The sequence below is a fragment of the Hypomesus transpacificus genome, chromosome 23, assembly GCF_021917145.1.
Source record: "Hypomesus transpacificus isolate Combined female chromosome 23, fHypTra1, whole genome shotgun sequence".
NCBI lineage: Eukaryota > Metazoa > Chordata > Actinopteri > Osmeriformes > Osmeridae > Hypomesus > Hypomesus transpacificus.
The window spans coordinates 16,175,615-16,199,528 of NC_061082.1; the positions used below are offsets into that span (position 1 = coordinate 16,175,615).

At 48.3% G+C, this 23,914-nt stretch overlaps 1 protein-coding gene across 5 annotated transcripts in view; it reads right to left on the reverse strand.

The window, feature by feature from the left end:
- Positions 1–790: 790 nt before the first annotated feature.
- tbc1d4 (TBC1 domain family, member 4) overlaps positions 791–23,914 on the reverse strand; it is a 28,892-nt gene continuing 5,768 nt past the window's right edge. The window contains exons 2-24 of one of the 5 annotated variants that reach the window (XM_047047657.1): positions 22,639–22,767; positions 22,008–22,254; positions 21,610–21,857; positions 20,507–20,596; positions 19,882–19,986; positions 19,595–19,727; positions 19,029–19,120; positions 18,782–18,892; positions 17,865–17,984; positions 17,557–17,607; positions 15,651–15,865; positions 14,731–14,883; positions 12,114–12,271; positions 11,552–11,731; positions 9,195–9,197; positions 8,542–8,703; positions 8,221–8,379; positions 7,789–7,889; positions 7,494–7,637; positions 6,006–6,165; positions 5,381–5,550; positions 4,508–4,687; positions 791–2,306 (exon numbers count right to left, since the gene is read on the reverse strand). In XM_047047657.1, coding sequence (XP_046903613.1) covers positions 2,076–2,306; positions 4,508–4,687; positions 5,381–5,550; positions 6,006–6,165; positions 7,494–7,637; positions 7,789–7,889; positions 8,221–8,379; positions 8,542–8,703; positions 9,195–9,197; positions 11,552–11,731; positions 12,114–12,271; positions 14,731–14,883; positions 15,651–15,865; positions 17,557–17,607; positions 17,865–17,984; positions 18,782–18,892; positions 19,029–19,120; positions 19,595–19,727; positions 19,882–19,986; positions 20,507–20,596; positions 21,610–21,857; positions 22,008–22,254; positions 22,639–22,767 — 3,342 coding nt within the window. In that variant the 3' untranslated portion in view covers positions 791–2,075. Of the gene's footprint in view, positions 2,307–4,507; positions 4,688–5,380; positions 5,551–6,005; positions 6,166–6,493; positions 6,720–7,493; positions 7,638–7,788; positions 7,890–8,220; positions 8,380–8,541; positions 8,704–9,194; positions 9,198–11,551; positions 11,732–12,113; positions 12,272–14,730; positions 14,884–15,650; positions 15,866–17,556; positions 17,608–17,864; positions 17,985–18,781; positions 18,893–19,028; positions 19,121–19,594; positions 19,728–19,881; positions 19,987–20,506; positions 20,597–21,609; positions 21,858–22,007; positions 22,255–22,638; positions 22,768–23,914 lie in introns of those variants that run through there. The other 4 variants (XM_047047658.1, XM_047047660.1, XM_047047661.1 and 1 more) reach the window with 4 other exon arrangements.

Genomic DNA, 23,914 nt, shown 5'->3' on the forward strand with positions numbered 1-23,914 from the left:
TTTTTATGACTTAAGTCTGGAGGCAGCTGAATGACAGTCAAGACGGATGTTTTTGTGGGTCTTGTTAGAATCTGGTAAAGCTTGTACATTTAAGCAAATTGATGCAATGAGTGCACTGAGTAGTAAGGAAGGTATTGCATAAAACAAAACACAATACATAATGCATCAATTGTCTTTGATGCATTATGTATTACCAGCTATGTCATCAGTGATGGACAAAGCTGGGTAACATATTTGGTGTGACCAAGCAGACGATGGTGATTGAGGGTACTTTGGAGAAAAGGCAATGCAGAAACCCAACTGCAAGCAACACCACAGAATTCAACAGCAATGCTGAACACCCAGATGAGCAGAAGAAGAAGAAAAAGTTTTTACGTGAAAGCCCAGTATGCTAGCTGTCTTTCAAACACTTCAACAAAGGACATTCCTGATATGGTGCGCTTAACGTGGCTGACAAGGAGAACAACCTCGTCATTCAGATATGAGGCAGGTGGGCGGTGGTCTCGAACCTTTACTGTGTCACCTTGATTGTCACAGAGCCGCTTGACACTGACTGAGGTTGTCAGGTCAGATTCATCGGCCTCAAACGTATTCAAGACCCCTTCTCTCTTTGTTCCTGACTCCTGTCTATGCAGGCTGCTTTTAATATGAGAGGGTATTGAACTGAGTAGGAATAGTTCCAAGAAATGGTTGGAACTATACAAATAAATGGACTGAAAAGCATGTTTGAAGATCCTCAAATGACAGTGTGCATCCAATCAGGGATCTATAGTGTTTCTCCCCCCCCCCCCCCCCCCCCCCCCCCCCCCCCAAGTCCTCAGTGAAGGAAACACAGCACCCACTAGTCACATGTTAAAACCGGATGTATGTACAACTTTGCTAACTCCATTCGAGTTTCAGATTTCTATGTTTGTTTTGGAACATCACCGATTGGAGCTGACCTCATACTGAAATGGGCCTCAGCGTTTCTACTCTCTTCAGTCGGGAGAGAGGCTCGTAGCTTTCGGAGATGATGACTCAGACATGGAGGTGCTATGAAACAACAGGACTACTGAAAAAGCCTCCTGGAACACAATGAAAACGTCTGACTAGATAGGTCAGCAGGTTCAGTGTGTGTGTGTGCGTGCGTGCGCGCGTGTGTGTGCGTGAGAGTAATGCGCCTAGTGGATCTGAACAGACAGCCAAGTCCGTTTGCTCTCCAACTTTTTTATGTTTTCCATGTTTCCTGTGTGGTTTCTCTCTCTATCTCCCCTCCACTGTCTCTCTCCAACACACACACACACACATACATACCCCTGGCACATGCACACAGAAATACAAAAACAGATCACTTCTCTCCCTTCTTCCTCCTCCTGGAGGGGGTCTCAACATGATGACATCACCAGCTTCCACCTCCTCCACAGTCTGACTGTGGGCCAACACCGCGGTCGGTCACACAGGAAGCAGACGACGTCACATCCTGCCTCGGCTCGGAGTGAAACGTATTCCTCCCCGAAAAAGGCGCGAGCCAGGGCTCCACATCTGCCTCTCTCGCACACCTGTAATTCAACAGCTCCCTTTCCAGCATGTTAAGAGGCACACGTGCATCTGCGTGGAGGTACAGAGACGCGTCTCGCGGCTAACATGAAATGGGAAGCTGTGCACACACGTCTACTTTCATGCTGCCTTATCGCGGACAACCAGGGCTGATATTATGAGGCTCTATGGAGGGAAAACGATTCATGTCACGTTCAAGTATATTGACAAATAGAGAAAATAGAATAGAAGAGAGACCCCCCCCCCCGGTGAAGGAACCCAGGCTTACATATACGCTCACAGTCCTCTCTTTCTTCCTCTCCTGAATCGTGGTGCCTAGTTTAGCCCACAGGCGACGAGTGGTGTCCATTCTGCCAACTCCCAGACCACGTAGCAACAGAAGCCTGCAGAGCGCCATGGAGACATCCCGCGTGTCCACGATGACGTGTCGGTTTCAGTCTGCGAACCCCCCTGACCTCCTCTCAGTCCCCTAACCATCTTCCCTCACCGTCCCGCCTCTGTGCCTTCACCGAGGCCCCGTCCGCCCTCTCCTCCCCCCGTCAGGGCCTGGCGGCGGCGGGCTTGGCCTTGCCGTTTGCCCCTGGCCTGATGGAAGTCATTTCGACGTCTCCCAGGGCGTCCGGCGGCAGGCAGGACTTCATCCTGTCGATGGTTTTCTGGTAGGACGCCTTCTCCTGCTCCATGGAGCGGATCACATGCTTCATCTTGCTCTCCCGGGAGAGGAAGCCCTCCACGTTGGTCTCCAGGCTTTGGATCTTCTGTCTGGCGGCCTGGAGGGCAGAGAAAGACAAGACAAGCACAGCAATGAATGACGTCCGGTGTTGGGATCTTGTGAGAGGTCTTGGGGGTTGCAAGGTGGATAGTGGGAGGTGTTGTACACTAATAGCATACTCTTATGGAGGGTTAGACATATACCAGCTGGTTGACACGCACAAGTCTCTTCGTCTCTTAAAAGCATGCAAGTATCGTCTCGGCAACTATCGTCTCGGCAGTATCGGCAACTATCGTCTCTTAAAAGCATGCAAGTAAGGAAGTAATGTAACTTCCTAATAATTATCATGATTTCCTATTAGGGTGGGTACAACGGGGCATCATGGCGGATTTAGGGGTCAAGGGTCAACTATGTTTCCAAGGACCATGATTGGTTGATATGACTTTGTGAGAACTTGATGCCACTGCATCTGCTTTCAGACCTGACGTCTTGGGAAGGAGTCAGTTCTGTACAGCAGGATCCAGATCACAGCAAGTATATCATACAGAGGATAGAAGAAGTGAACTTGAAACCCGACAATTCCACAGCTATGACCTCATCTTAACAGATGAACAAACTTTTACTACCGTAGACTACACACTAACACATCACCGGGCCAAACAGTTTAACCCTTGCGAAGGGAAAAACGATACTGTTTCAATTCTTTTGTCTTTCTATGGTCACGTTTTGGGATGTTGTACTTTAGTGACACCTTCTGGTCATCTGACATATTACAGACAGTAAGCTCTTGTGAGCAACGTACGGTCCCTGAGGCTGTTTGCTCCGGCCCTTCAGTCCATTTGGGGAAGAAAAGAAATCTGTAACATACATTTTAGATGTCAGTAAAAATAAGTGTAAGTAAAATTATTATTAAAATATTCATGACATAGTATATTTGATATATCAATAGAGCCACCGAAATATCGTTTTTTTTTCCCTTGTCGCATGTCACATAGCACCTACAAAATATAATATGCGAAAATGGGTACTGCTAAGAAAAGGAAAGTGGATGCTGAATGTCATGTTTTTCAGGAGAAATTGATAAATAAGGCCTTTCTATCCTTAAGTCTCTCTCTTCACTACCCCCTAATTGATGGAACCCCTACCCTCTTTATTGTTACTTATTTTTTAGTGATTCTGTTTTTGTATTTGTGATTACCTGACTGTTTTGAATTGTATAATTCATTTGTTTTGTATACCTGCCTGCTTTCGTATTGTACATTAAAAAAAAGCAACGAAAACCTACTAAATATGGCTTTATTTTCTATGTGACATTTCTATCTCACAGTTATGTATCTTTCACTGTGCCATGTTTTTCAAGAAAATAATTTTGTACAATAAGATAAATGATACTTTTTTTGGTTGAGGTAAAAGGCAAGCCAGTATGTTTAGTTTGTGGCAATGCATTGGCTTTGATGAAAAAGGACAGTCTAGAACGTCTTTAAAGTTCGAAACATGGCAAACTTAACTGTTCGGAATGACTTAACTGCTGCAAACAGAAAGACTCGACTTGGTCAAGAATCACAGACCCCAATCTGGAAAACCAGCTGTGAGTGGCAACATCCTCATGTCCAGCAAACATCCCACAACTCTCAACGGTAAAGCAGTTTCAGCCTTCGCTTCAGAATGTATGTTTCATCTATTTGATGTAGGTGTATTAATTAAGGTTGCGGTCCGTGAATACATATTTACATTACATTACATCTAGTCATGTTGCAGACGCTCTTATCCAGAGCGACTTACACTAAGTACAGGGACATTCCCCCCGAGGCAAGTAGGGTGAAGTGCCTTGCCCAAGGACAACGTAATTTTGCAAAGCCGGGAATCGAACTGGCAACCTTCTGATTACTAGCCCGATTCCCTAAGCGCTCAGCCACCTGACTCTCCTGAATGGCCGTTGATAGGAAAAAGGTTCCCCACCCCTGCTCTAGAGGAAAGAAGTAGCGAAATAGGTTTGGTGACAATGACATGAGTGTTTCAAATCCTGCTTCATGGTCATGCATGGTGTGATTTAAATACCAAGTCGGTTTTCTTGTTGTAGGCCCATTAAGACAAAAAAAAAAAAAACACAATTTAAGTCTATCAACTGGACTAGCATTGTGTCGTGCGAACTGCCCTTCAAATTCCTCAGATGATCTTACCTACCACAAGGGAACCAAATGTCGAATTCCTAAAGTGTTTGTATTTTGTAAGTATCCGAGTGTGGTATTTTGCTCCCACCTGGAGTTTCTCCAGAAGTTCCATGTTCTGCTTCTTCAGCTGTGTGTTGGTCTTCTCCAGCCTGTCCAAGCGCTCCGAGTCGTCTCCGTGGGGGGTCGCGGGGTCCACCATCTCGTCCTGCAGGACGTGGTACTCCACCTCGTACGCGTGCAGCTGCTTAGAGATGTCCATCTCCAGTACCTGGCAACCCAGTGCATCACACCAAAAGAGGGTTACAGTCTGTCAACCTGGTCACCCAACAGGTGACTGCTGGGTGAAATCTAATCTTCCTAGAAGGTTAATCAGTTAAAACTTGAAGTCAATCAGTATTTTAGATCCTGACAACAGAGTGTCTACAGTGTGTCTGGATTTTTTACCGAATGCAAAATGTTCTCCTACAAATGATCAACCCCCTTTAAACTTACAAAACCGAAGAAGATAATAGCATTTAAAAAACAAATCGCTAACATGACACTGCAAACGCACTGCTTGCTACACTGACTTTCATTCAACCTTATACTGCACAAGCATAGGGGGCTAACAAGCTTGTAGAACTGCCCTTATTGAGATACCCATGTCCTTTTATGAAGGAGTGTAATGAATCACACATACACACACACACAGCCCTGCTGCACCCATATTGCCTACATACTCTGCATGCTGACAAAGCACGTATAGTTTTGTGTGCCTGCTTACATACTGAAAACATAACACACTGATAGAAATGTTCTATTCTGTGTTCAAATCTAGATGTCTTAGACACCCCTGCAGCTATACTCATGATCTGCCCTTGAGGTAACAAAAATGAAAAGTAACAACACAGTATAAAGACAGCATTATGATAATCCAAACTCTTTGACTCCTCCATTCCCCACCATACCCTTTCTCCCATACCTTAGCGATGGTCTGCTCCATTTGGCTATGGGTTAGAGTGGGGATTGTAGTTTTCAGGTAGTCCACAATGGTTTCGAAGTTGTCACACTCCACAATTTCTCCCTCGTGGCTACTGAGCAGACACAGGGCTACTTTAAAGATGACCTCTGTGCCTTGGACAAACAGTATGTCTAGGACAGGAAACAGGAAGTATGGTTCAGGGGAAAACAGATACTGGTCATTTATGAACTTTTTTGTTTGCAAACAAAGTGAAACCTTGACGTGAGAAGAACACGTGTTGAGTTTCCGATAGCAAACTAGGAAATCTAGGAAACACAATACCAAACTTTGTGTTATTCTTTACACTATGACACAACTGTGAGTGTGATGGTTGACCTGTGTTAGTGTGTTAGCTTAATTGCTGTGTGCTGGTTTCCTAATCAGGTAAGAACAGTAGTGCACAGATAAGATAAGAGTGTGTGGGAGACTGTAGGACAAGCTCACTGCAAAAGTCTCTTATGAACAAACCCACACGCCCACATCCACAAACAACAAACACACGCGCAAATACACAAACAAAGACACGCACACACACAAATACAAGCACAGACACCCACACAAATACACAAACACACAATAAACACACCGAAGATGCGTGCGACAAAGCCGAGGGGGAACTGGGAGGCGAAGAGTGTGAGGAACCAGGGGGCGGCGTAGAGACTGGGGCTGATCTCATGGTCCTCCAGGTGGCAATAGAGCTCCCTGTGGTAGTCGTGCAGCAGTCTGGACAGCTGGTACATCTGGATCTGACACAAACACACACAGCATTTGGCATTATATGAAACTGACACACAAACACAGCCACTGCAGGACGTAGAAGTCAAAACCCATGTTGTAACACATGCCCTCCCGTAGAAATCATTCCCATCCAAAACAGGTAAGGCTGGCTCAGCGCAAGACTACTCTATCAGACCTCCATCTAGGCATGTATCCTCAACCTGACCTGCTTTCGATAGCAGTTCAGACACAAGGAAGGAACACCTCCATTTGCACACTTGTTCCTGTTACAACTCAGAATACGAAGAAACAGGATTCACCCTAAACCTGCCCATTCTTCCCAGAAGTTTACCGTACCTGGCCACAGATCCCCGGTCTAAACTCTTCTCAGCACAGTTGGGTACCTCTTTCCCTATCCCAGCTCCACATGACTGAAAGGAACAGTCCGGAATGACACAATAGACACTTCTTTCCCCTCGTAAACTCCAGGGCTGGTCTTGACGGAGCACTGTGAGAACACGCATACCCCCAGCTCACTGCTGAGGCCCAACCCCTGCGCAGATTAAACATTAGCACACCTACAAGCGCAATAACACCTCGCAGCACTGTTGAGGTTAACAGAGCGAGGAGTGTGCTGGAGGATAAGGGGTGTGTGTTTTTGACATCCAACCCTCAGGGGAGAGACATGTCACGGCAGGGACTAGCAGAACACCACGAGGGGTGAGGGGGGGGGGGGGGGGGGTTAGAAACAGGAGCGCCGACTGGCTCTTATCCTGTTCCTCTACACATCAGACAGGGTTGAGGGGGCTCCTTGTTGTTAAGGCTTGTCCTGTCCACTGAAACGCCATCCAGCCAAACATCTTTCTGCTCAACCTCCCAAACACCCAAGGCTCCCCTCCATCCTCCCCTCCCCCCTCTTCCCTCCCCACCTGCAGTGAAACCATCCTGTAAGATCTAGGTTCTTCCGAGCCCTGATTTTCTGCTGCACTTTCAATACTGCGCTATTTGTATATTACATTACATCTTATCAAGAGCGACTTGCAGTAAGTACAGGGACATTCCCCCGAGGCAAGTAGGGTGAAGTGCCTTGCCCAAGGACACAACGTCATTTGGCACGGCCGGAAATCGAACTGGCAACCTTCAGATTACTAGCCCGATTCCCTCACCGCTCAGCCACCTGACTCCCGTCGGATCAAAACAAATATCTGCACAATTACTCAAATGCCGGCCGTCTGAAACACCATCCCTCCGTCAGGCCATCTTCTTGCCTCGCCAACGACTCCTCCATCTCCCCCTCCCTTCCTCCAGCCATTCCCTGGCCCCACTCGCCCCTCCATCCGTCCCTCCATCGACCTACCTGCAGTGACACCATGTCTGGCTTGTACTGGCGCCTGAACCCCAGGTCGTACATGAGGAACTTGAGCATGTCAAACGCCTGGTCCTCGCTCATGTGCAGCAGCAACACCCCCGCCACAAAGCTGATCCCCTGGCAGTAGCCCACCTACGCGGAGGGGACGACGACAAAGAAGAACGCAGGATGGAACACAGAGGGCATTTTCTAGAACGTGGCGGAATGCCAAGAACACACAAGGTTGCAGCGCGGAACAGATGAGGTTAACTGTCCTGCACTCCCCACCCTCCCCCTCACACACCTCAGTGTCCAGGAGAGAGTAGGCTTTCAGCAGGTTGTAAAGGGACAGCTGGCCTGCCCCCAACTGGGTGGAGAAGTACTGGTGGTTGGGAAAGGTCCGGCCTGGAAAAGGGGGTGGGAGGTAGATATAGAATTCAGATAGAAATGTTATTGGAGTGCTTGTGTGCGTGTATTGATGTCTGTGTAAGTGTGTGTTTGCGTGTGCTCTCGTTTAACTACCCTTGAGGGGACCAAATTCTGTGAAAAACCTTCCACAAAAAAGGGTTGAGTCTAACCCTAACCTAGGCAATTTGTGTTAGGGTTAGAAATATATTAAAGTTAAAATTAAGGTTTAGGGGTTAATGGTTAGAGGTAACACAATTTAGAATGGAAATGAATGGTCGGGGCCCACTAAGATAGAAAAACAAACTAGTGTGTGTGTGTGTGTACTGACCCAGATCTACCAGGATGGCGTGCTGTTGGGCGGTGAGCTGCTTGAGCAGAGTCTGGTAGGGCGTGTCTGGGGGGTGCTGGCGGGGGGGCAGTCTGTGTGTGAGTCGGTGCTGATGGGAAAACAGCAGCCACACCTCCCCGCGCCGTGCCTTGGACACGCCTACAGGGCCACACACACATGGGGATCACTACCATGGACCACATCTGCACTGGGCGCGTCTGCATCTATGGCTAACAACGTCCAACATCAAACACACTATAACAATTACATACATGTGAAAACTACGATTCCCTTCCCCCCCCCCCTCAGGGTGTCCCTCACCTTGGCCGACGGCATTGTGCACCTCCTTCTTATCCAGGGGAACCTTGTTCCTGCCGGGGGTGCTCAACTTCCTGTCCCAGAAGGCTTGCACGTCTGTCGAACACTCGCCCACCTCCTTGTAGTCCAACTTCATCTGACGGATGTGCAGCTCATCTTTGCTCGCTGGCAGGTCGGAGAGAGAGGTCAACGCAGAGCGCGTGTTAAGCCATGGCGTTTAAAAGCAAACCATAGGAAGGATTGAGAGACTGAGACTGGAAACTTCTTTTAGGGAAAGTGTTTGTTCATTGATCAAAAGAGGTACAGGTATGTTTCTCCAGATAAAAGAGAGAGGTTTAATTTCTATGCCGAGGATGAGTCATCACCACATTTGCACAGTTACCATGGCACCCAAAGCTGAACTGAAAAACACCTGAGGTTTGGGCAGAACCTCAAACGCATCTGCTAGCCACATATCAACCAGACCACACCCCACGTGGAATAAAGACAACATGACAAAGAGTGATCGAATCAACACCAGAGGAAAAGAACAGGGAAACGAGACATAAAACCCAGTGATACAACTCACCCAAACAGGATGAGCTGTGCACCCCCCTCACCCCACCCCTCACATGCACCCAACCACCTCTGACCTGCGAGCTACTCTCTGCTCTTACCTTCTAGCGAAGGGTGTTAACCGCAGTAACATCCAGCAGCAAGGGGCAGCGTTGAAAACATATTACACAGAGAAGGGAAAAGTCGTGTTTGGAGGATTTTCAACTGAGTCAAGAGGAATCATTGTATTTAGGTGTTCTGTCTGTAGGGGGCAGCAACTCCCAGAACTGTATCCCTTGTGACTTGCAAAACGTCCCTAATCAGCAATCTAAGGACAATGAAATCATTGTTTTACGAAAGAAAAAAATAGTCAGACTTTTCACTTTAACCCACTGGCACTCAAATGACAGGTTTGCTGATACACATGGGCAGTGTGTGTGTGTGTTAGCCTGTTCCATCCAGGCATTCCTGTCCTCTAAAAATAACTGCGTTTCAGAATCCAAAACAGAGGCCCACCCCAAAATAAACAGCCGTCAGAAGCTAACTCGGGCCTCTCCAGCCAAATCCACCCGCTAGTATCACAACAGCTCTCTCTGCTCCCTGCTATTCCTGTTGCAGCATGAGCTAATGGGGAGGGGGGGGGGGTGGGGGGTGAGTGACGTGGCAAGTTTTCCTGTACATGATGGGGGAGGAACTTTATGTAAACTACACTCTGTAAAACAACAAGACTTGAAGTGCTTCTCAACTGGACAACTGCTGAGAGAGAAAACTCATGCAATACAGTAAGATTTGGTAGATTAATGGAGTTAAGATAATCAATAATTAATAAAAACATAAATGCATTTTGCCCATTGGCCCATTTCATACCTATGTTTACCTAACAACAGGTATTAAACATGATAACCCCCCATCCACCCCCACCTCCTTCAGTAACTAACCCCCATCCACCCCCACCTCCTTCAGTAACTAACCCCCATCCACCCCCACCTCCTTCAGTAACTAACCCCCATCCACCCCCACCACCTTCAGTAACTAACCCCCATCGACCCCCACCACCTTCAGTAACTAACCCCCATCCACCCCCACCTCCTTCAGTAACTAACCCCCATCCACCCCCACCACCTTCAGTAACTAACCCCCATCCACCCCCACCACCTTCAGTAACTAACCCCCATCCACCCACAACTCCTTCAGTAACTAACCAGTGTTAATTTTGGCAGCTATTTTAGATTTAGTCTAGTCTTAGTCTTTAGACGAAAATGCTTATTAGTTTTAGTCACATTTAGTCATTTTAATCCTTCTTAGTTTTAGTCTAGTTTTCGTCGACGAAAACTAATTACATTTTAGTCTAGTTTTAGTCTAGTTTTAGTCACATTTAATAGCCATATTAGACTCATTTTCTTCCCTTCTCAGTAGAGATGTGCATCTCCATCACTGAGGACAATGCAATACACATCTCGATGCACTGCCAACGATCCGATACATTAAAGATACATAAAAGCAACTACTAATGCGATACGATTCACCCCTGTTGCGATGCAGTGCGATTTGACAAGATGTGATTCAATGAGATGCGATGCAAAATATTATGATGCTATGCAATTTAATATGGTAGCCTACATAATGTATTTCTCTGTCAGACAGCAAATCATCAATTAACAAGTGAAAGTTTTATTTCACATATTAAACAAAGTCTCTGACAAAAGACATAACATCAGGCCTGGACCTTGCCCTAAACTAGTCCTTTTTTCCTGTTGTAGGCTATGTGTTCTCTGAAAGTAAAAAATTGTAAACTATATTAGGCTACTGGTAGTCGGTTGCTGTTAACACTTATTTAACACCACCCACTAAATTGAACTCATGTCCTACTTTAAGGTTTTTCTCAATGACTCAGCTATCTCTCGTCTTACTTTGTGGTACACTACAGGGATTTGTTTCTCGGAGAATATAGAATTCCTATTCCTATTCTGCAGCACCATATCTTTCTAATTGCATGGGTTGATAAAACTCGCCCGAAAACGCCTCTAACTCGTGCGAAACTTGGCCGAGAGACTTGACGAGAATCGGCCACTGACAGCAGTAGAGATGAGAGCGCGCTTAGTAAACAGAGAGGAGGAATCTATCTAAATATACAATTCTTGGGGAAAAAAAGTATTGTGACTTCGTCAACCACCAACATTTTCGTGTCGTCTCGTCTCGTTAACGAAAGTTATAATATATTTAGTCATAGTTTTTTTTTTTTCAAAGATACGTTTTTGTCACGTCTTAGTCTCGTTTTAGTCATGGAAAAAAGGTCGTTAACGAACATTTTTCGTCATAGTTTTCGTCGACGAAATTAACACTGTAACTAACCCCCATCCACCCCCAACTCCATCAGTAACTAACCCCCATCTACTCCCACCTCCTTCAGTAACTAACCCCCATCCACCCCGTAAGTATCAAACAGGAGAATGAAGGGTGCGGTCCAGGGCTTCCTCACCCTCCAAACGCTGGTTCTCTGTCTCCATGCGGAGCAGCAGGATCTGCTGGTGGATGGCCTTCTTCCACAGGGCCCGGTAGTCCGACCCGGTCCGCTTGGGCCGCTCCAACGCCAGCCCCGCCAAGGGGTCCTGGGCAGGGTTGAAGGCCAGGGGAGAGAGGGGCAGCAGCTCACAATGGTCTGGCGGCCAAACATTAGACTTTAAACACTCCAAGGCTAGATCTACAGGTCATCAGTATTTCAACAAAGCATATTAACCAGCTATCTAGAGTTAATGCAGCACATTTACTGCAATCAACTTTATTGACGTCTACTTCCTCAGTAAGGTCAAAGGGTGAACAGAAACAGTATTATAGGTTACATTATGTAAATGTGGGTGTTTCATGGTAGATGTATCTACAAATGTGTAAGAGATTACATTTGTAATATCTGTAAACCTAGACTTGACAGATTACAGCAACAACAGATAGAGAAATGGGTGTTAAAGTTGTAAACCGACAGCAGGTGTTACCGGTTCCAACAGTAACATACCGGCATGTAAATACAGTTAGGGCCTACAGACCTGGGTGCTGCATAGATGCAGAGCCCTTGTTCATGGGGGAAGCCACCCGGAGGAATATCTTCTGTCTCCAGGAGACCCTGCGGGGGGTCAGGGGGGTGGCAGCGTTCACACTGTCACTGCTGCAGCCTGACAGGGTCCTCTTCCTGCCCTCCCCATTACTGGGAAAAGGAGGGGGTGGTGGAGGAGAGGGGAAGGGAGGAGGCAGTGAGAGAAAGAGGGACGGTGGAGAGGAAGGAGGCAGGGAGGACAGAAAGGTGACTGCAACTGATGCATGGCTGTGTCATCTTGTTATCTTTCACTGACCCTCTCAGCACGCACGCCGCGCGCGCGCGCGCACACACACACACTGAGTCAGAGGAAACTTGACAGGCTGCTAATTAACAAAATCTCTGGTTGTCCTGCAGACTAGACAAAGATAAATGAAAATGAAAACAGTGGAAAAAATGCAGACCTTCACGCAACAAATTAATGAAGCAGAGATTAGTGGCCGCAGCAACGATTAGAGCGATAAACAATAGTAAACAAAGAAACACGGGCAGCCATTGAAGCAGTTGTTTGCACATATCCTGGAAAGAGCAGCAGCTTTTGATGAGTGACAAGGACAGTGTAGGACAAGCAGTTGGATCTCATCCACAACCTTCTTTGTCACTGGCTATCATGTTTGTTCACCTACTTTGTGATCTACCGACTTGTTTGACATCTTTGTCCTACGGTTTAGTTCACCATGTAATTGTTTTGAACAATCAGCTGTCTGGTCAGGAGGACAGACCTGGCTCAGAATCAATAACAGGAAGTGACCTCACAGAGGGGAGAGTTCGGGGCCACTGTTGCTGCAAAAACAGTGGTATGCTCCAAAGCCAGCCAGCCAGCACTATTTAGGACGTTTTAACAGTATTACTCATTTACCATGTCTTTTAATGTCCTCACATAGTCTTGTATTCCTGCAGTAGTGAGAGAGTGAGGTTGGGAGAAAGAAATGGTAAGAACCACACTGAAAAACCAACACAGGAAACACCGGATCTTGCTTATGGTCAGCATAACTAGGTAAGAACACAGAATAAACACAGCTAGAGTAAGCAGAGATGTGGAAGCTGTGCTGTGTCCACAGGGGGTGTTCATTAGTAGCTGATTAACTAGGCTGGCTGGGGGGCATTAGGACCCAGAGATAACCTGAGGGAGGAGGGCAACCAGCTGGAAGAGGAGATCCTCTGGAGAGGAGAGGCAGCAGGAGTCTGCCTGTCTGCTTCTTTGTCTCTGTGTCTCTGCCTGTCAGTGACTCTGCCTCTCAGTGTCTTTGCCTCTCAGTGTTTCTGCCTCTCAGTGTCTCTGCCTCTCAGTGTCTCTGCCTCTCAGTGTCTCTGCCTCTCAGTGTCTCTGCCTCTCAGTGTCTCTGCCTCTCAGTGTCTCTGCCTCTCCGTGTCTGCGTCTGTGTCACTCACTGTCTCTCTGACTTTGTGTCTCTGCCTCTCTGTAAGTTTGTATCTCAGTCTCTGCCCCTCGGTCTGGTTGTAAGCCCCAATCTCTGTCTGTAACTATCGGCCTCCATCTCTCAATCTTTGTGTCTTTGCTTTCCTGCCTCTCTCTTATGCACCTCTGTATTCAAGTCTCTGTCAGTGGATGAGGGGAGGAGCTAGGCTGTCAGACAGCGGGATAATTAAGGGGAATGCATTACCTTGTTTCCACATTGTGTGACCAGAATCTCAGACACGCATATTGATCCACATGTCATAGCGCTGGCAGGTATGGAATACATCTAGCTGTTGACACTACCGCTAAGAGGCTACACTTTATTTGAGAAAATGGAAACAAATGAATTCAAAACTAATCTTCACGCAATGAAGTCAACGATTCTTCATTCGTAATGAAGGTGATCATTTGAAATGAGTCATGCACATATAATCAAAGCCCTGCATTTATTGTGGCACGTGTCATGCACTGCAGGCATCGACCACCCTACACCATACCAGCACCTGTTGAGGTGGGTAAGCCGATTTACTGGATGAAAAGAGATCAGGGTGAGCCAGGGATGAGTCCAACAGAGTTAGCCAGGGATGAGTCCAACAGAATGAACCTAAATGAGTCCTAGAGAGTCGGACTGGGATGAGTCCTGCACAGTTAGTCTGGGGATGAACCCTGCACAGTTAGCGCGTGGGGATGCGTTCCTGCACAGTTGGAGTGGGGATGAGTCTAGCACAGTTGGAGTGGGGATGAGTCTTGCACAGTTAGTCTGGGGGTGAGTCCCACAGAGTCAGCCCAGTGGGGAGCCTCACAGCTGGGTCATGGTTAGGCACAGGGCGCAGAGCAGCATTGACATGCACGCCAAGGCCAGAGAGGAGCCCGCCTCCCTCAGCACCACGCCTGGTAGAGGAAAAAGAGGAAGGAGAAGAAGAAAAGGGGGAAAAAAGGGCTCCCGCTGCTGAGGTAACAGTGCATAGAAGAAAAGGAGGAAGAGAAGCCGGTGGAAGCTGCGGTTGTTGCTACCGTCCCACAGAAGAACAACACTTGTGTACTTTCCCACCCAATCCACCGAACAGACACGTATTTACTGGCCACTGGCTTTCTGGTCACAGCAGTTTGGGGGGGGGGGGGGGGGGGGGGGTTCTGGCCCCCCGCTCACCTCTTGAGGGTCCCACTGTCTGGCAGGGAGGCCAGGGACCCCTGGTAAAAGCTTTTCAGGAAAGTGGGGGCGGAGAAGGAGGAGGGGAGGCTGAAGGAGTACTCGGAGGAGGACTCTGAGATGCTGCGCGTTCTCGCCAAGACCGGCCGAGGGCTGGGCGAGGCCAAAACACAAAAACACGCCCACACGATGTACAAAATAAATCGATATAAACAAAATAAAACAAATATACAGTACAAGAGAAAAAGGTGAGAAAATCTGTGAGATGTCAAACTTCGTCTAACCCTCCCCACCGAGGAGACATACCTGCGGTATGTGTGTTTGGTGGGAACGTAATGTTTGTAAAAAACACATGATTAAATTATTTTTTTGTTTCTCTTGAAAGATTTACGTTTAGGTTTCTTAGGTTTAGAAATGTTTAGGTTAGATTGTAAATTAGGGCTACTTATATTTAATTTTTTATTCCCCATAGTATTAGCTAGACCCCCTTAGAATTAGCTAGATTTTGCTCCTTTTGTATAGTTAGTCCACATATTTAAGTTTTCAATATTCCTATATGTTTAATGTATGCACCTCCCTGCCAAAGTAAATTCCTTGTTTGTGCAAACATTCATGGCGAATAAAATCCTTCTGATTCTGAAAGAGCTAAAAGGCTTCCCAGAGTATGACTGCTACATCAATGTAGCTTAAATGAATAAAGGATTTACTATAATTTTCCAGTTAGTACCCAACGATTACAGATGAGGCACATGCTATGATTTTTTACAGGAGTTAGTTTGACCTCCATTTAATAAGCATTCTGCAAATGCGCTTTCAAAAACGTGACTTGCACGCCCGTCTATGCCAACCAGAGGTACACGGTCAAGTGACAGGAAGTGACACGGGAGGAAAAGGAAGCAGTGCGTCGTGCTGGGTTTTACCTGTTCTGCAGTAGCTCGGGGTTGACCGACTGCTGTCTGCGGAGTGGAGCCTTGCCCGCCTGGCCTTGGGACTGGCCCTCTGTGAATGAAATGCGTTTCTTCACCGGTGGGTGACTGAAAGTGTGGGCCCGCCGACGGAACTGGGGGGCATCTGGGTCATCGTCAGGGAAACCAGTCGGTGAGCCAGGTGGGGAATCACTGGGAGATTCGTCCTGCTGGGAAGTGAAGAAGAGGAAGATGAGGGTTAAAAAAAACAAAGAGTCTTGAAAAGAATTGCTAAAAGCTTCACAACTTTTTTTTTCGACCAACATTTTAAACAAATACAATTCAACCATTCACTTCAAAAATGCAAAATCACAGAAGAACAAACATCATTCCAACAGGTCAAGGGCCGCGCTCACCTTGCCCGGTGATCGTCACGGCAACTGGCCCCCCACAGACACACACACCCGCTTCAACGACACCACACCACACACCGCCTGGTTCTGCCTTCAGCTGCTTTCTTATCGAGTGTATTCTACTGGCTGCTGTCCTGTGACTCGCACCATCCCACAATACAGGAGGGGAAGCCCTCTTTGGGCCCTGTTCCAAACGAAATCTCTCCTAACACCCTTGTGACCTCCTTCTCACACAGCGAACGGAACCAGGTCCTGTCACAGGAAGCGTGTGAGCAGTAACTCTCATTGTCCTGTTAAATCACTGCAACATCTCACCCGAAACGCTAGACAGGCTGGACCTCCACTGTCAAACTCCCAAGTTCCAGAACCTACTAAATCACCCCACACAGCCTTGGGAGATAAACATGAATAAAAAAACTGGTGTGTTTGTTTTAAGGGAGGGCCAGTGCTTCATTGCAGGAGGGGGGTAACCAGAGTTAGCCAGATTCGGGACTGTTGACAAGGGATCGACAGAGGAAGGGGGGTTAGGGTCACTCGATAGACACAGAGAGAGCAGAACTTCCTGTCTGCAATGCTGTGTTTCCTGTTCACCCAGAGGGGTGGTGTGTGTGTGTGTGAGGGAGGAAGCAGACCATCCGGAGGGACCATATACTTACTTATTCAGCTTTCCTACCCCCTATACTCATGACCAAGGCCAGGGTCAAGCAAAACACCCTGGCACCGGCACTGATAACAGTGGCTTCCATAGACTTAACCAACTGTGGTAGAAAGTGTTGGATTCAGTCAAGGAAGGGGGAGTACATTGAATATGACAGTGTCACCAAGGTGAAATGATAAAAACACCCCCTACCCGAGCTAACAAACATGCTCAAGTCACATAGTGGGCGATAATGGTGATTTTTTAAATTATTATTATAATTTTTTTTTTTAGGGTTAGGGTTAGGGTTAGGGTCAAAGATTTTTGGGGAGGGGAGTTATGTAATGCAATAAAGTACATATTCCCTGGACCTTGATGTTTGGAGGACACATTCCTGGTTATGTCAGGAGTCAGGATCATGTGAGGGCATCCTTGTATTTGTTGTGTGTGTGTGTGTGTGCTCCCATGGATGTGTGTACCATCATTCATATTTTTTCCCTCCATCAGGTATGAAAGGGAGGTGGGGGGGGGGCCACCACACCCACACCCCACATTCAGCACCCCCGTGTCAACGCCAAACAACCGGTCCAAATTTTGTCCGTCAGGTCAGAGTGGCAGCTACACACACACACACCTGAATGACCGTGAACTAGATACTCTTTCTAAGAAAGAGGTAAGCGGCAGTAACATGTCTCAGAACGAGGGAAGCAGGGTGAGAGATAGAGAAAGAGTGAAAGAGAGAGAGGGGGGGGGGGGGGAGGGGGAGAGACAGACAGGCGGGCGAGTCTGAAGTGAGAATTCACAGAGCTGCTCCTTTCTACGTTTCGCTCATTCGGGGAATTCTCCTGTTGCCTCGTCGTGAAATACTTACTCTCTCAAAGCTGCCCATGCTGCCCAAACGCCCTCGCATCCGGTTGGCACCCTGCCCACAAACAAAATCAGCCACACTACAGGGTCAGGGTTAAATTACATCAACCCAGTCTTTTAACAGCTATTACAAATAATCAAAACTCAGCTTAATAACTCTCGGTAGAATGTTCTTGAATGTACATTTTCAGTCCTGACCAGCACTCTCTAGGGTTAACTCTACACAGCCCTCAATGGGAAGAGAACTTCGGAGCTCTCAGACTGTAGAGCCCCCACAGATACATAGGCTGGGCTGAGCAGGTGTTCTCGTACTCGTGAGAAGATGTTCTCCAGGGAGCTGGTGAGGGAGCTGCGGGCCTTGTTCTTCAGAACGTCCAGTTTGAAGCGCCCTCCCGGAGCCGAGCTGTCCACTGCTGCGCTGTTGGGAGTGCTCTGTCACGTGACAAACACAACATGAACACACAGTTGTCAGTCGCAGGTCAGGGTCATACCAGAGAGGCCGTGCATATCGTCAAGATAGACTTACAGTAAAGATGCTGATGCTAATTGAGGGGGTCGCGTTCAACACGTAGCCTGTACTGTCCCGTGACCTGAACGACTCAAGGTTTCCCTTGCCGGGTCGTGTGGTGTCAGGACACATTCGTAGAATTGTTACCGTGTTCCTAAGTTGTTTTGACCTGCAGCACGAGTTCACCTCCGTTATTAATAACGGACATAGAGAAAAGCCTTTCTCTCCACACCGTTAGTTTTCACACCCTAGTCAGAGCTCTTGGTGCATGTGTGTCTGTGTTTGGGTTGGGGGGGGGGGGCAGGCGCTGCATCCATGTGATCAGACAAAGTAAGTTGAACACCAAGATGTACGTAGACAGGCAGGCTGCCAGGCAGGCTGCAGACAGGGCCAAGCACCCTGTGCCTGTCAGGAGGCTGCAAGCTACATCAGAGAAAGGGGTCAGAAGGTGATGGGGGGGGGGGGGGGGTGAAGGGTCACGACGGTCACCAGGGAGACGAAAACAAGGAGGGCGACAGAGGACAGGAAAGGAGTGACAGAGTTTGATGAGGACCAGGAGGGATGGGGGGGGGGGGGGGCTTAAGCTCAGCCAGAATGAAGGTCTGTTAGGATCTTTTGAAGCTACATGGTGTATTGTATGGACTACACTGACTGGCTGGTTGACTTACATTTAGTCATTTAGAAGACGCTCTTATGACATCGACTTATAGCGTGTGTTTACCTGCGGGGCCTCTCCGATGTGGAGGTGGGATTTCTGTTTGGCTCCACACAGCTGTCTTAGGTGCAGGATCACCAGCTCGTTCTCTTCCTGGTCAGACGCTGGCTTCATCCTCTAGAATGTTCCACACACACACAAACAAGTCGGATTCAGAGGGCATTTTGGTAAATTTTCTGGGCCTAAGACCAAGTCATTGTTAAGAAAACCACGTTCACGCATATTTGGACTTAGCCAGATGTTCCGTCCTTACCTGAACTCTTTCAAATGCGTCTACTTGCTCGTTGTCAGTCAGCTGGGAGAGATATTTCTGGATGGCTAGCTTAGCCCTGGGAGGGTAAAGGCCTACATACACACAGACGCACAGTTATTGATGTAATATCCAGACCACAACACGATAGACTGATATCACCAATTTCACACAAGGTTCCAAGGTTATAAACTATGTGTGTGTATCAGGTGGAGTAGATAAGGCTGACCCCACAGAATCGATTTTTTTCTGTCATTTGCATCAGGCGCAGAGGGATATGCGAGTGTGGGCAGTCCGACACTGATACTGTCGCACAGTGCAAGTTCCCATGTTTGACCGGGTCCTGATGTGCAGTACAGTGAACTGAATAGGTTCAACTCCCTCCTTTGTAAGATCGCGATCCATTCGTACCATCGGCTGAGCTAGCTAAAGTGATATGGTCAGTTGCGTGAGTGAGTCAGGAGACCAGAGATCAAATACGGGGGAGAACGACACAATGGCTCCTGACAACCGTGACACCATTGTCCTGTACACACACACACTCGTAGCGGTCCACGGAGGCAGTCTACCTTCGATGCGCTCGCAGAGCTTATGCAGGTCGTGCATGGGGCAGGCCTCGCACAGCTGGACCTGGGTCTTGCTGCTCTGCAGGGTGGCAGCAGTGGAGAAGGCCTGCTTCAGGGTCAGCATCACCTCATCCACCTGACACACACACACACACGCACACGCTGTTTAAGAACTTCTTTGAACGGGATCTCCGAATAGGTCAGTCCCACACGCGGCGCGGACACGCGAACACAGTTGCCGGCAATTAGCGTCCACTCCTGCAGTGACGAGACGGCGTTCAGAGCCTCACCAGGGATTCGCTGGCACACTGGAAGACGTAGCTGCAGTACTGACTGGGCCCCGGCTCCGCCGTGTTTCGGCAGATGAACCCAAAGTGGTCCGTGTGCCTGATGCCCTGTACGGTACGGAGGACAACACAAGCCGGAAGTGAGGTCAGTGAGAAAGGGATCGCCGGCACCCGAACGTGTCATTGAGATCGATTGCTGCATCTCAAGTGCCGAGCTGAAATGAGACGACTCCAAGGCTGCTTTTGGAATCGGGATCCGTGAACCAGGTTTATTTCACCTTCACACACCCCCAATTCGATCCCGTAACCAGAGTTGACATGCACGGAACACACGGAACAAAACGACACATCTGATGATAAAATGCCTCCGCAAAAAATGATAAAATGCCTCGTGCAATCCGCTGTAAGATGAAGTAAGAGCTTTAACAGTAAAGCAAACAGTATGTAAACAACTATCAGGGTGATAAAGGGGCTCTGATAATAAAAGTTGCGTGTACATGTGTTGTGCTGTGCTGTGAATGCGTGGGGGGGAGCGGTGAGGGGGGAGGTCCTGGATGAGGGACGACAGGAAGAGGGAGAAAGGGGAGAGTCGTGTGAACACAGCGTCTCCGCAGAGCTCGGTACGGACCTGGGAGCAGGACGAGATGTCTTTGAAGTTCTTCTCCAGCACCACCGTCTTCGTGTCGGGACTAATGAGGTTGACCTCGAAACGACCCACCTTCAAACACATGCCCGTACACACACACACACACACACACACACAGAAACACACACACACACACGTCCATGAAGGATCTGACCTTTGTATATTGTTTACGAATGCTGCTTTTTTTTTCTTTCTTTCAGGAAACAATTTCCTCATGACACAGCCTGTAGATATGTTTGCCACACACACTGTTAAAAGTCAATAATCTGCAGAAACTGACTATTCAATTATGGTTTTGTACTGAGCGCTTTGCTGCAGTGGGCTGAATTAGCCCCAAGAGGGACGGAGGAGGGTGTGACAAGAGGCAGATGGGGAACAGGAAGTCCCTGGAGTCAGCCCCTGACCCCAGCCCTAACCCCGACCCCGACAAGGCCCTCGAATGGATCCGTCAAGGCGGAGTCTGATGCCGTTCTCATGACAGGCCTTCGGAATCATTAGAAGACACTAATTCACAATGTCATCAACATAATATCATTCACAGGGCAGCAACGTGACATGGCGGCTCGGGGAATGCCCAGGTCACCCCCACTCTGCCCCAATGGTTGTGAGGGTCCCCTGGCAGCGATGCAGTCACTGCTACTAAAGTAGCAGAGTTATGGGCGCTCTAAATGAGGTGGTTAGAGGGGCCCGGCTGAAGAGCTTGCAGTCAGTGTCTAAAGCATTAAAGTGATTTGCGCTACCTAGCACCAGGGACTAAATGTAGTAAAGGATTGGATGACAGAGGCGAGGCAGTAAAGCATGTGTTATCCTGAGAACTGTGGGCCAGTTATCAGAAGGAGGCCTGTTGCAGCGGTGTTAATGAAACACCGACTGTAGCCCATGTTACACAGACGTGTTCATGTTAAACGTAAAATACAACATTTGGCGTAAAATATTGTGCTTCGAAACGATCTTAAAAATTGTGGAGTTAGTACCGAAGTGTGAATGAGATCATTCCCTATTCGATGAAAACAGACTCCCTAAAACGCTTTATAAATGGGGGGGATGTGCACATTTGTATTTCCTACTCTACAACCAATCAGCACCTGGAATAGCATGGTGCGGTTCTTGTCGGCATCAGACGGCTGGACGTGATTGGGTGCCGAGGCGTGTCTGCGCCGCGTGGGCGGGGCCTTTAAGGCGCCTTCCCGTGGCCTTCTTTGGAGGCTCCCCGCCAGACTGCTGCAGCGCGTTCTGAACTCCTGCTGCTCCCCGAACCCAGAGTCCTCCAGGATGCATTCTGGGACGGTCCCTCTCAGACTGCCCAGGCTGGGGCTGTTGGACGGGACCTTAGCTGGAGGGTTGGGGGTTAAAGCACACAAGCAGAATGGGCGACCTGCATTGTAGCAACAACCAGCTAATAAAACATTTATACACACACACACCTCCTGCGCTTGTCAACAACACGCATCCCCGGACCCAGGACTGAAGAAGCCCAACTGACCTCCCACGCCACCTCCGTTGGTCAGCTCCTCCCCTGCCAGGTCGTCCAGGTCCTCCGGCCCCTCGGACAGGGCCAAGGACAGCAGGTCCCCCTCGCCGCCTATGGTGAACTCCAAGGGGGCGCTCTCTCTCTCCGTGGACCCCCGCTGGCCGTCTAGCAGACGTTTGCGCTCCACCTCGTGCTGGTGGAACTTGTCGATGCAGTCATCGATGAGGGTGGCAGGGGCCTTCTTGTGGGCCACCGTCACCTAGGCAGACGGATCCATCGATGGGTGGGTTGGACGATTGTATATGTATCATTTTGCGCATGGTCACTTTAGATATGAACTTCATCAAACAAGCAATCGACAACATGACTTTTAAAGAGGAAATGTATCACTCAGCAGTAAACCTCGCCAGCCCCGTTTTGTTAGAGAAAACAACGAAAAGATTCCAGGAATTACAAAAACGTAGCCCAACTAATATATTTTAGTGGACAGACTTATGAACTAAGCGCATGTTTGTATTTTGTTCCGTTTTGTTGCATGACGAAACCATTTCCTGTTTTCAACGTCACGTTCCCCGGTAGCGTTGTGTGTGTTTTGTGCGTTGACGCTTCGCGCAAGATGTGCCACGCCGCGTCACTCTACTACCTTTCCGCAGTAGAGCACCTCGTACTTCTGGGAGTTGTAGAAGGCCTCGTCGGCCTCATGCCTGGGCTTGGCCCCATCCTTCAGGGACGACTTGGACACCTGGCGGACGCTGCTGATCACCTCCGGCACCTGGGAGAGGGACGGACAACGACGGGAGGGGAACGAGAGATTGACAGGAATTCTGTCTGGTCAAACACACGAGTCATGATCCGACGTATATGATGGAAGCACTGAAAGGAGAAGGGAAATCAGAGTGCGAGTGTAGCAAGTAGCTGGGCTGAAATTCCAAGTCAAAGAAAAATAATGTGTTTTACATTTTGGGACCAAAACAAATGACCTAAAGAAAGGAGCCTTGCCTGAAGTCCCCAAGGGGCCCGGATGTGTCTTTAGAGGTAAAAAAAACATTTCCTGTTAGCTGATATAACACAAGGTCGTACAAACAAAACACGCCAAAAAAAAACAAAACAAGGATAGGGCCTCCAATAACAACGTCTGTCTTGCTGGGACGAGACCAAACATTGTGCTGGTGACAGAGCCAGTCAGGACAGGAGACATGAAAGTGCTCACAGGCAAACAGAAGAGATCCGACCTGAACAGGCCAAAGAGAGAACCATGGCTCCCCAGAGCTGCAGAGCATACACGGCAGACTGGAACACATGCAGCATGGAGGGGCAACAGCCTTCCTCCTCTTCCTCTTCCACGAGGCTCCTTGAGCATGGAGGGGTAGCCTTGAAGGAAAGTACACACCTAAACTTACATTATTGTGATAGCATCTGGTTTAGGGAGGGACAGAGGTGGAGGGAGAACAAGAAAAAGAGAACAAGAGAAATAGAAAAATAAGTAAAGACTTGACTCCACAAGTTGGGGCAGACTACAGTCCTAAATCTGGCACTAGATTCTATCCTAGGGCGGTTTGGGGACATTGTACCTCTACTCCATCATGACATGACATGACCCCCCCCCCCCCCCCCCCCCCCCCCCCCGACATCTTTACTGCTCTGCCAGGAGAAAAGGGCTGGTGTGAAAGAGGCTCACGATCAATACTGCACTGAGCCATAAATCTGGCCCACACAACAGCTACTGAGGCAAAGGCCACCGCTGAATGCCAGATCCTTTAGAAAGCGAGAGTGCCTTTAGAACCAGGGCCAATGTCGCCGTGCGACCTGGTTAAGCAGCAATGCTCCAAAGTAAAACAAACAAAAGCAGTCCATTCCTCACACCCTCCTCTCACCTTAGCCCTGCGATAAGAGCTAAAGGTGGCCTAATGTTGGGCAAA